The sequence below is a fragment of the Bos indicus x Bos taurus genome, chromosome X (assembly GCF_003369695.1).
Source record: "Bos indicus x Bos taurus breed Angus x Brahman F1 hybrid chromosome X, Bos_hybrid_MaternalHap_v2.0, whole genome shotgun sequence".
Lineage (NCBI taxonomy): Eukaryota > Metazoa > Chordata > Mammalia > Artiodactyla > Bovidae > Bos > Bos indicus x Bos taurus.
In genome coordinates, this window is record NC_040105.1 from 110964661 (window position 1) to 110977364 (window position 12704).

Below are 12704 nucleotides of genomic sequence, written 5' to 3' on the forward strand. Positions count from 1 at the left end.
GAGTCACAGAGATGTGACTTCTAGTCCTTTGTTCTTCATTATAATTAGGTGCAAAGTTCACGATTGTGGGGAGGACTGTATGAGAAACTAAGTACAGGTCTGTGCACACAGGAGTTTCCCCAAAGTGAAGTGGCTGTTGTGATTATTAATGATATCTGGTACTAAAGGCCAGTCATCCCATGCCTACTGTAGTGACAAGCCTGTTCCACACTCAGCTACATGCAGTGACAAGTAAATACCAGGTTGTTTGGAGTCTTATGTATATACTGTTCCCTTTGCTTGGAGGATTCCTATTCACCTTTCAAAATTCAGCTCAAAATCACCTGTTGCACAAGGCTGTGTTTGGCCCCACTTACCCTATTCCAGTATGGGCTGGGTTTTGTCTGTATGTCCCAACCTCCAGGACAGGGCAGGTGCCATCCAAGTGAGTGCTGACCAAAAGAGTGGGTGACTTCCTGATAATGGAGGACTTCCTGGCTAGATGCAACAAGGTGTACTGGGAGGCTCTGTGGCCTCGGAGGCACAGGCCAGAGGTTTGTAGCTGGAGCTTCAGCCCTCGCCACATCCCTTTGGCTAGTAGGCATCACTGATCTCACCTTCCCAGCCAAGGGCTAATGCACACCTGAGCTGTGTCTCTCCACCACAGAAGCACTGTTGGCTGATGCCTTACCCCTTTGGATTTGTCTCCATATCCTCCAGGTCTGCCAGGCTGTTGCTCTTCCTGTTGGCCAGGACAGCAGAGGCCGAAATAGCATCAGAGCTGAGGGAGGAAGCACACAGGCCTGCTGAAGCCTCAGACCAAAGAAGACTGGGGGCCCGGGTCTTCCCTATCCTGGCTGCATTCTCCTGGGAAAGGGGGACCTACATGTGCCAATAAAGGCTGCTGTGAGTTAGAGCATCCTGTGAGCCTTGGCTGTGGCCTTAACACTCCAGTTCAAGACTAAGCACTGGTCATGACCAGCTTGGAATCCCTAGGGAAGTGTCCTGCTAGTTTTGGGTTCCAGCATCTTTGCATGACTTACATTTCCTGGGGCTCTGTGGAAATCCAGAAAGACCTTTACTTACTAAATGTTCCACAAATCCATAGCAAAATGGCTTCTCTCCACTGGTGGACTGGTAGATCAAATAGGGCAGAGAAGAGTGCAGCCTGGGAATGTACAACCTCTTCCCATTGCACCTTTGCACCTCCCCAGCCACCTCCAAAAGCTCCTTGGGACTGAGCCCTCTACTGGTTGTCCCTGGGATTCTTCCCCTTGAGTACTCCAGAGCAGGGTCTCTTTCTAAGCTCCACCTTCCAATGTGTTCTTCTCTGCCACCTCAGCTTGAGTCCCTGTGGCTATGTGCTAAGTTGTCTGGGTCACCTGACTTATCACCTGTACCTCCTCTCCCACTGCCCCCAGTGGGTGGGCTATGTCAGGGCCCCTTCTAGGCTTCCTGTCCTGTGGTGATTGCCTGATGTGAAGATGTCATAGAGCTGAGAAGTGCGAGGGGGAACCTAAGGTGCCAACGGCAAAGAGGTTGATCATTGGGCAGTTGGCCCACCCTTACCTGGTGGTTGCTGGTGCAGGCTTGAGAGGTTGTGAGTTGGCACTGGGCACCTCCTGATCATCCAGGAGAGGGGTGAAGCCAGCAGGTGAGCACGGCCTGTGGAAGGAGGCCAAGCCTGGTCTTGGTTCAGGACTTTGTGTCTTTATGTCTACTTCCCCCAAGAGAGTGGCTTCTGAAATTGGGTGATAACTGTGTCTGCCTCATATGTTTTCTGAGAACAGCGTGTGCACAAGTATGCTAAGTCGCCCAGTCATGTTTGACTCTTTGTGACCCCATGAGCTGCAGCACACGAAGCCTCCCTCAGTTCAGTTCAGGTCACTCACTCAGTCGTGTCTGACCCTCTGTGACCCCATGGACTGCAGCACACCAGGCTTCCCTGTCCATCACCAACTCCCGGAGCTTGCTCAAACTCATGTCCATCAAGTAGGTGATGCCATCCAACCATCTCATCCTCTGTCATCCCCTTCTCCTGCCTTCACTCTTTTCCAGCATCACCCTGTCCCTCACCATCTACTGAAGTTTGCCCAATTTCATGCCCATTGCATTGGTGATGCCATCCAGCCATCTCATCTTCTGATGCCCTCTTCTCCTTCTGCACTCAATGTTTCTCCTTCTGCCCTCAATCTTTCCCAGCATCAGGCTCTTTTTTAATGAGTTGGCTGTTCACATCAGGTGACCAAAATACTGGAGCTTCAGCTTCAGCATCAGTCTGGGCCCTAAAATGTGCTAAAATGCTCCCGTGATTATTACTGGGCCCTGTGGCTATCTGCAGAAGCTGCAACCGTTTGCAGTATGTCTGTGCCCGTCAATTTGATAACAGATTCAGTGGGTGCTGTCTTATGCAGCCTTCCCAGGTGTAGGCTGAGTTCTCTGTCTCTGCATGAATCACAGCACTCCACAAAGTTAGGGCTCATGGAGCACCTGGTCACCTGTACTAGCCTGCACACTCCACCCAATCACCCACCATAATCACTGAATTAATTTATTAAGTAAACTCAGGAAAATGAACTGAAAGGGAGAGTGCTTTTTTGTTCATGACAAACAACTTTTTCTCTGGAAAGATCATAGAAGCAAGTCTCTTAACAGTCATTGTCAAAATAACTATAAAAGAGACAGTGTAAAACACTGCATTAAAAGTCATAAAAATCTATAAGATTCTTCAAATAATTCTGCAAGTTAATATGAGCTTCAGCTTCATTTTAAGGAAACTGAAAACAGAAATCAAAGACTTCAATTTGTCACGGGGCATGCACAAGAAGGATGATCTGGATAAATATCCAAAGATGAAGTAATCAAGAACCAAGTCCAGTAATGTTAGACCAGAGAATGGAGTCAACCTGCAGGACCGTGCTGGCCAGCACTGTGACACTGGCTGCAGGTGTGGGGCTCTTGCACAGCCCTCCCCACTAGGGGAAGCTCAGAGAACCAAGGCCCTGGCCCCATGGGCTTTCCTGGCACCAGAGGCACCAGCCTGCCATCCTCTTCCCAGGTGGGCTTGAGCTCCTGATTTGGAAGTGGGGGTCAGGGTTCAGGCATCAGTTGCAAACTAGTAACCATAGGGAGGGCAGCAGCTCCTGGTGGGCTCGGACAAGTAGGGGCAACTGAGGGGACCAGTTGGGAAAGCAGAGGAGTCCCTCCTTTGACAGACTGCTGTGGGGCAGGGATGCTGGCTGGCAAATGCTTTAGAGGCTCTCTGCAGGCATCACTTTCGCCATTCCTCTCTGGCCATCTTCTCTGAACCATGAGGGCTGTAGTACAGCTTGGAGCTGAACTATCTCTGCCAACATCTTCACACCTGGACCTTTCCCCCCAGGAAGAGTTATGCTTGGTTTGAAACCACTTGGGGACAGGTGCGACCTTGCCACTCCACAAATCACCTGAGAAAATGGGCCCTGACTCCATCCAAGTCCAAGAAGTCAGAGCCCAGGTGGATACACTCATCTCCCACTTTTTCTCTCTGGGCCACTGCTCTTCCATTCACTGAACCTGAGAGTAGAGCTGGCCAGAGAAGAAAGGTGGGGGTAGGGAGGAGGCTTTGGGGCTTCTGGAAGGGAAGGGAAAAAGCAGAGATGAAGGACTTCCTTCTAGCTTGCCCTTAGAGCTCAGCCAAGAAGCAAGAAGGCAGTGATTCACCCATCATTCTCTCCTTGCCACAGATCAACCTAGCTCCCCATGTCTACCTTGTGCCTCCTTGGGAGGAACTTGAGAGCCAGTGGAAGAGAGTAGGAGAAGAAGCAAGATTCAAGGAGAGGTAAATCTCGAGAGTGGAAAGTCCAGGGACAAAGGATGTGGTGGCGGTGGGAATGCTGGAGATGGGAGAAGCAGTGGGCAGGACTATGGAAAATGAGCAGTGCCCTGCCCCCAGCAACCCAAGCAGCTGTGGACACTTGACCCTGGACTGTCACCAGGAACATGAAAGAATCAGCAACTTGGGGCCACTGGCTTCCCCAGGGTAGCTCACCCTCCTCTCCCAGAGCTGACGTCTGCTCCAACCAAGTCTTCATCTGGGGAGCCCATGGCTTCCGATCCCATGTTGCCATCACTTGACTGTGCAATTGATCTGGATGGGAAAATAAACATTTGCTGATTTAATGGGTTTTGATTTCATGTAAATTTGATTTAATGTAATTTAATGATTTAATGTAAATTTGATTTGATGTAATTTAATTCAGTTCAGTTCAGTTCAGTCGCTCAGTCATGTCCGACTCATTGTGACCCCATGAACCACAGCACGCCAGGCCTCCCTGTCCATCACCAACTCCCGGAGTCCACCCAAACCCATGTCCATTGAATCGGTGATGCCATGCAACCATCTCATCCTCTGTCATCCCCTTCTCCTCCTGCCCTCAATCTTGCCTAGCATCAGGGTGTTTTCCAATGAGTCAGCTCTTCGCATCAGGTGGACAAAGTATTGGACTTTCAGTTTCAACATCAGTACTTCCCATGAACACCCAGGACTGATCTCCTTTAGGATGGACTGGTTGGATCTCCTTACAGTTCAAGAGACTCTAAAGTGTCTGCTCCAACACCACAGTTCAAAAGCATCAATTCTTTGGTGGTCAGCTTTCTTTATAGTCCAACTCTCACATCCATGCATGACCACTGGAAAAATGGGCTTTAATTTTACTTAAATTAACATAAAGTAATTTAATTTAATGTGCTTGCCTTGTGGCTCAGCTGGTCAAGAATCTACCTGCAATGCAGTAGACCTGGGTTCAATCCCTGGGTTGGGAAGATTCCCTGGAGAAGGGAAAGGATACCCACTCCAGTATTCTGGCCTGCAGAATTCCATGGACTACATAGTCCATGGGGTTGCAAAGAGTCAGACACGACTGAGCGACCTTCACTTTCAGGCATCCTGAGAGCAGTCCTCAAGGACCAGAAGCCCAGGCCTTCAGTTGCCATGCTGTACTGTTTCAACGGAAGCCAGGATGATACCAGCACTATTTTAGCTTTCATCCCAAACCTGATGGGCTGGGAACAAGAGTGGAGCCAAGAAACAGAGCAAGGGGGCACAATGGGAGGTGGGCAGGGGGATGACCACCAGAACAAAGGGCAAAACGGTTGGGGCCACTAATAAACCACAGAGCCCAGGGCTGAGGTTCCACAATAAGAAGACAATGGCAGGTGGACAAGCCTGTAGGCTCTTCTCCATTACTAGCTACAAGCTTCTCACTGAGGACATGCCCAACTCTCAGTCCCTGCCCACTACACCCAGGCTTCCCTGGTCGGGCTTCAGGGAGAGGTGAGTTGGATGGTTACATGATGCTGGGCAAAACCAGCCCCTCTGGACTCATCATTCCATGATATCATTCTGCCTCCCATCCCTGCACCCCGTCCACATCTCCCTTTGTCCACAGGCCATCCTGGAAGTCCCTGTGGGATGCTCTGCAAGGGCCCACGCATCCTTTGATCACTGACTTCCCTAAACCTCCAGCTCAGTGGCCTTGCTTGCCATGGCTGTCCACAGGGTTGCTTTCCATAGAGTAAAGGTACAATGAGGTTGGACTGAGGGCTGGGATTGTGGTGGCCTGGCCTACAGTTTTGTCCAAGTGGCTCCCTGAGGGATCTTGGTGGAGGCCTACCCTTCTCCAGGCCTTATGCATTTCTTCATTCATTCTTTCACCAGATATTCATTGTGGACCTGCACCCCAGACACTGGGGACACAGTGAGAAATGGAACAGCCCTGGTCCCAACTCCATCCACTGACCTTGGAGGGGGGGCCACATGGCCTCTGGTCCCTGCACTGAATTACCTTTCAGAGTCTGCATCAGGGCTCCTGAAGGCTCCTTCATTAGTCAAGTTTCTTTTGGGCTCTCTGGGGTGAGGGACCTCTTTGTCTTTGGAACCTGAGGAAGACCTATAGTGGAAAGAAACAGAAGTTAAGCACCCACACTTAAGTGGGGGCAGGTACCTCATCCCCAAATTCTAACTTTCTCCAAAGAGCTTAAATCCTGATGTTGCAGGATTGGATAATTATAAAAATCTACTAACAACTAATATTGATTGACAGTCAGACCCCATTCTCATGACTCTGCGTGCATTACTCACATCAACCCCACAACATGGTCACTGTTCTTATCCATGCCCACTTTCCAGATGAGCAAACTGAGGCACAGAGGACTTGGAGTGACTTGCCCCAAGTTCCACAAGTAACAAGAAGAAGAGCTGAGATTTGAACCCAAGCAGTCTGGCTTCTTCAGAGTTTTGGGCTATAATCTTCTATGGGGTAAAATTGATCCTACCCTCTTGATTCAAACTTCCTGTATTCTCTCTGAGGTCATCAGGGAGTCTTATGGTGCCAACCCCAACAGAAACACTCCCGTCATTGTGACCATTCAGGACCACTGACCCAGTGGGTAACTTCCACCTTTTCTCCCCCATCCATCCATCATGACTCTGTGTCACTGCTGCCTACTTGCCTTGCCACACCTTCCTTATCTCTTCCACCTATTTCTCCTCTTCTGCCCATTAAATGTTGGTGTTTCTGGCATTCCTCACCATCTGCATGCTTTGCCACTGACCTTGGTCACCTCCTCTGCTCCCATGGTGTCAACTGTCATTCTGAAGCCAATGACATCTGCCTTTTCCCACTTCTCCATATACCCACTACTTCCTGGACTGGCCCTCAGGAAGCTCACCCTCAACATAGCCAAAACTGACCACCCTCCCCGGCTGCCTCCAGAGGAATGATCAGGCAGCCACCACCTCCACAATATGGTCTGTGCTCAGTTTGCTGGCTCCTCTCTCCTCGAGCCCCTTGACATTGTACCCCATGTAAACATCAAACTTAAACCCCATTATTTCCACTCTCATCCCTCTGCATAGAACATGGAAATCTCTTGGACCCTGACCTCTCTCCCAGCGCTCAACCACAAACTCTGAAAGGCCTCCTGGTAAGGTCATCATAAATAGTAATTTGTAAAGTACTAAGTATAGCATCCCACACTGCCCTCTACCCCTAGCCCCACTACTGTAGTGAGTTATGGAGCAATAAGTGTGGGGTGGGAGTCAGGCAGGTTAGGTGGGAATTGTGGATCTGCCTGCTCTCGACCATGGGACTTGGCAGTTACTGAACTATTCAGGGTCTCAGTTTTCTCATCTGTAAAATGGACACAGTGATTGCATCTACATCCTACATGGGGACATGGGCTTGGCTGTTTAGGGCAGGGCAGGGCTTAGTGAATTCGAGTAAGAGTTTTCCCTCTTTCTTCCTTTTCTCCAACTTGATTTTCTGTTGGAAAGTGGGAGGGGGCACTCCAGGGGATCTCAATGGGCTGTTATAGCTTTGTCACTTTCAGACAAAATGCCAGAGGCCTTATGGGGCACACAGTGCAGACCTTCCTCAGAGACAGCCTGGCTTCCTTCTGTGTCTCTCAGGGTCACTTTGCCCTTGTTTCCCAGGTACTGGTCACCTTAAGGAAACCAGTGAAGCAGCTTCCAGTGTTGCCATATTAAAGACATTGTCACACTGGGTAATTCTCAATTATTCCAGCAATAAATGCTACTGCGGTCCTGTTCTGGGACAGGCTCTGGGCTCTCCAGGAACTTGGGGTTCTTGGGGCAGAGCCATCTGTGTGTGGACAATCGTGACTCTGTGTAGAAGACTCTCTGTGTGAGCTCAGCATGGAAAGCCCTTCACAGAAAGACACACAGGTGAAGGAGGTGCAGCAGATGGGAGACATCCTGGCTGAGACTGAACAGTGCAAATGGGAAGGGCATCCCCGGCAGAGCCTACAACCTGCACAGCCAGGTGGGGCTGGGGAAGGCTGGAAGGCAAGGTCCAGGGAGGAGGGTATATAAGGGGAGCCACGAGGGGGTGGATGGGCCCCATCAGGCAAGGTAGAGTTCAGGCTGCAGAGCCTAAAAGGAAGGGGGTGTTGCAGGGGTTTTCCCCAGGCCTGGTAGAGGACTACTGCTGCCCTTTAGAAATGGCACCCAGGTAGAAATATGAAGATTCTGGGATGGGATGAGTGATAGAGGAGGCCTGGCCCCAGGGAAGGGAGTAGGGACAGAAATATCTCTAAAACAGAATGGACAGGACTCAGTGCCTGACTGGGCCTGGGGTGTAGAGAGGGGGGACCAAAGAAGAGAGTCAAGGGACCCACAGATCCATCAGGAGTCATTTTGGATGTCAGTTCCTCCAGGAAGCCTTCCTTAAGCACCCCCACCACCATGCGGGTGAGAGGCCCTTGCTTGGAGCTCCCACTGCCCCAGGGACTAGCCTGGGTGTCCAGTCTGGCCTCCCTCCCCAGACCTTGGCCTCATGAGATGGGGTCCCAATCTGTCTGCTTCATTGCAGCCTCCCAGGTGCTGGCATGGAGGCAGGTGAGTAGCTAAATAAGCAGGAGTCAAAGTGCCGCAGAGAAGCGCAGAAGTCTCCCTCCCTTCACGGGTCTCCCCTCCCTGCTCAGATTTCCAATTGCTCCCACCTCAGCTTTGCTGGACACATCCCCCCACCCCCCAGCCCTGCCTGCATGTTACCTGACTGTCTGCCCCCTATCTCCAAGTAAGCCTGAGTCCACTGTGCTCCCTGCTGGTTGTGCACCTCCCTGACCTGCCCCCACTCCTGAACTGTTGAGGCTGATCCAGTGACCTCAGCCCGTCACACACAACTGCCTTAGTGGCCTGGTGGGGGGAGCGGGGCTCCACAAAGCCCAGATGCCTACCCAGTACAGCTGGCTGCTCCCATCCTCAGGGCCCAGCAGGGTGAGCCATCACTTCCAGGGGCTCCTGGCACATGGCTAGGTCGGCATCTCTGGCCTGACCTCACATATGTCTGTGTCTGCCTCCCCCCAACCAGGCAGACAGTCAGTGACTCTAGACAGGGCGTCCCCAGGGCTGCGTCTGTTCTCCCATGGAACCAAGTGCTTGCTCCCAGGAGTTCTGGAGGGAAATGGGATGGGGCAAAGAATCCAGGTTGCTTATTTCTCCCACCAACCAGCCCGCAGACCTCATCACTTGCAGCCTGGCCCTGCTGCTCCCATCTCTAGAATCATGTGTACCTTATTCCTTCCAGGTGTGGGGCCACCAGGTGGAGTCCTGCCCCGGGTGTTGTGATCTGCAGGCGGACAGTCTCCTCACCTCTTGCACTGCAGCCAAAAGAGAGAGGTAGAGAGTTGCTGGTAAGAAAGGCCTCCCCTTCTCCATCTGTGCTGGGGGTCCCAGGGTGTCCTCTCTCAGGAGCGTCCTGGCTAGTGCAGTGGGACACCCAGACCTTGGCCCTCCCTTTGTTTCTCTTGTCTCCTCTTTGGACTTGAGTCTTCTTGGTGCCGCAGCTGAGCTTGGGCCACTGACCTCCACGTCCCAGAGGAAGGGGACCAAAGGACCTCTTAGCAGTCTCGTATTCTTGATCCCAGCCTCCTTCAGACACAGTGAGGGGCCTTCTGGGTACAGAGGTGAGCCCTGTCAGTGGATGCACTGCAGCATCCAAAGTGGCAGTTTGTGAGTTCATGGGCTGATGGGAACACATGGTGAGCAAGATGCTCAGGAAACCTACACACCAAATCTGGAGTGACAGCCAGTGAAAGGGGAGACTCAGGGCTTGAAGGTCAGAGAGCAGGTGCACATGAGCTAGAGCCCAGGCAGGATCAGACATTCTCAGCCCTCAGAAGGTCCCTTTTAGTGCTCCCTTGCTCAGAGCCTGGTTGAGAGTGACTGCACACAGCCTTCCAATTCCACTGGATTTTGTGTCCCCACTGCAGGGCCTGACACCCAAGAGGATCTGGCTGTGCTGATGGTTAGGGCTGGAGAGAATCTAGAACGTTCTGGCTTTGTGGGGTTCCTCTTCACTCCAATCAGGACACCTATCAGGTCCACATTACAGCCACTCACTCCTTCCTTTGGTTGTTCCTGGCCACTGGAGTACAGGTAGGAGTGAGTCCCAGGCCTGCCCTAGTGAAGCCCCTGGCCCAGCAGGACACAGGATGAGGGCCAAGTGGCATGGGCACTGACACAAGTCACCTGTAAGGCCATGCCCAAATCAAGCCCCAAAGGCACCTGGAAAGTTCCATGGAGGAGTAGCTCAGCCCAAACTCACTGGAGGGAGACAGAGGAAGGAGTGAGGAGGTAGAGGCCGGCAGGGCTCTTAAAGACAGAGACCAGATCGACTGTGGCAAAGAAAGTCCACAAGATGTGCTTGAGGCAGAGGTGGGGCCTTGACATGATCAGGCACGTCAGAAAGGACACTCGGGGGTCCCAGGAGGAGGAGGGGTGCGTGCGGGGCAGGATGGAGACAGGGAGCCCCTGGAGGGAAGGTCAGTGAGCTGCTAATCTCTGTACCTTCTGGACACTGAGATGACGAGAGGAAATGGAAGGGCTGTGGTGGACAGGGCTTCTCTACACACGAAAGCCCAGAGGGGGCCTGGTGCACATGGGTAGCTCTGATCTCAGTCCATCTCCATTCGTGATGACCATGAAGACAGCCTGTTGCTCCTTTGTACCACGGAGCAGGGACATGTTCCACTGTCCCTGGGGATGTCACAGGCAAGTAAAGCATACCTTCTCCCTGGCATTTCTAGTTCTGTCAGACAGGAAACAGGAACCAAGCGCTGTCCCAGCTGGCACCTTTTCCTCAACGCTTGCCTCATGAGCGATTTTGACTTAAAGGCTCAGCCCCCATGGGTCCTGCATTGTGTCCATCCTAAAAGATGTGCTAAAGCCCCTGGTATCTGTGAATGTGACCTTATTTGGAAATAGTGTCTTTGCAGAGGTAAATACTTATGATGAGATTGTATTGGAGTAGAGCGGGTGCCTTATAGAAAGGGGACAAATACACAGAGGGAAGACAGCCATGTGATGGCAGAAGCAAATGTCGGACTGATGCATCTACACGCTAAGAGGTGCCAAGGACTGAAGCTGAGAGAAAGGCCTGGAACAGACTCTACTCCAGAGCCTTCAGAGGAGCAACTTGCCCTGCTGACACCTTCCTTGATTTAGGACTTCTGGCCTCTAGAACTCTGAAAGCACGCATTTCTGTTGTTTAATCCACCCAGTTTCTGGAACCCTTTCAAGGAAGCCCCAGCAAATTCACACGGGGGCCTTCCAGCCTCTCCTCCTCTGCAGCCAGCAGCCTCGCCCCTCTCCAGACCCTCAACCACCCACACCTTTAGTTCAATCTGAAGGGGTCGGCCAGGTTGAGAGCTGCTGGAGGCCAGAAGCTCTTATCCAGTGAGGCTGAAGCTGCAGGTGGGAATGCAAGTGGCCTGTGCCAAAGGACTCATCCAGCTAAAAGAGGGGGAGAAGTCAGGGAGGAAGGACAGAGGAACTCCTCCTCTGCCTCCCATGGTGGCATTTCCCTCTGACACCAGTAGAGGGCAATATTGGCCTTTTCATTTGATGATGGACTTCCTGGTGGCTCAGACAGTAAAGCGTCTGCCTGCAATGCAGGAGAGCCCGTTCGATCCCTGGGTTAGGAAGATCCCCTGGAGACAGAAATGGCAACCCACTCCCGTACTCTTGCCTGGAGAATTCCATGGAAAGAGGAGTCTGGCGGGCTACAGTCCATGGGGTTGCAAACAGTCGGACATGACTGAGCGACTTCACTTTCTTTCACTTTCTTTCTGCAGCTCAAGAAGCACCCAACCGTACCAGCACCAAGGCACTGCACAAAGGACTTCACATGCATTATCCCATTTAGTCTTTTGGACAGCCTCTGGAGGTAGGTATCACTGCTCCCTATTGCTCCCTATTTTACATATGAGGACCCTGAAGCACAGAGAGACTTAATCAAGGCTACACAGCCCATAGAGGGCAATGCAAGGGTTTTGCCTTGTACCAGAAGCTGTGCTCTTACTGACGGCTCCTTAGTTCCTCTGCCAGGCAGCATGCTGGGGCCCAGCCTCATCTGATCAGGTGAAGCAGAGAGGCAAGAAAGCTTGAGCAGTGCTGTGATGGGGGCAGCAGCCAGGCCTGGGGCTCTCACACAGGCTAGTGTCTCTGAGAGGGGTTATCCGAGAAAGTGCACTTTGGAAGGTGAGCAGGAGTTATCTTTCACATCAAGAATGGGGAAATGAGATGAACCCAAGAAACTAGGCCACATGGTGCATGGAGGCAGGGCCACTGCCACAGGTGGGCTGTTGAGGTGGAGAGGGAAAAGGATGGAGGAGATAATGGAGATGGGAGCTCAGATTTGGACACTTGGTACTGAGGGGCCTTTGGGGCACCCAGGCAGGTCAGGGGTCCAGAGCGGGATGGTGCATCCTGCTGTGGCACTCTTTCTGTTCCCCTGTAGGGTTTGGCGCCTAAGACGGGGGTTCCCCTCCTAGTTGGCCACAAACCAGCTATTTTGGTTCAATCCCTGTTCCCCAGTGGTCTGGGCTCCTTCAGGGATACAACCAGGCCTGGAATTCTAGATAACTAGCAGGCAGGAGCCAGGCATGGGGGGCTGATGGTGACCCCCTGAGTCACTGCAGGGCCTCATGGGGGTAGCATCAGACAGGAAGGCTGCCTGGGACCAGCCAGCAGTTCATGGGGAAGCTACCTTGTGGTTTGCAAACACTAATGGAAGAGCCTTCCTGACCAACCACTATCGCATACTTATGGTGGGGGACTTGGTTATGGCGGCCCGACCAAGACAGACAGCCACTTTGCTGTGACAGCCAGGTGATGGGTAGTAAACATCCAAAGGAGTTCTCTGGAATAAATGTTAAAATGC

The 12704-nt window shown here is 52.1% G+C and overlaps 1 protein-coding gene across 11 annotated transcripts in view; it reads right to left on the minus strand.

Moving 5' to 3' along the window:
• The window catches only part of ZNF185 (zinc finger protein 185 with LIM domain), a 58940-nt gene that overhangs the window by 26036 nt on the left and 20200 nt on the right, over positions 1 to 12704 (minus strand). For all 11 annotated transcript variants that reach the window (XM_027534188.1, XM_027534185.1, XM_027534187.1 and 8 more), the window contains 5 exons: positions 9055 to 9141; positions 5805 to 5909; positions 4010 to 4108; positions 1549 to 1644; positions 671 to 760 (listed from right to left, as the gene is read on the minus strand). In XM_027534188.1, the coding sequence (XP_027389989.1) occupies positions 671 to 760; positions 1549 to 1644; positions 4010 to 4108; positions 5805 to 5909; positions 9055 to 9141 (477 nt within the window). The remainder of the gene's footprint in view (positions 1 to 670; positions 761 to 1548; positions 1645 to 4009; positions 4109 to 5804; positions 5910 to 9054; positions 9142 to 12704) is intronic.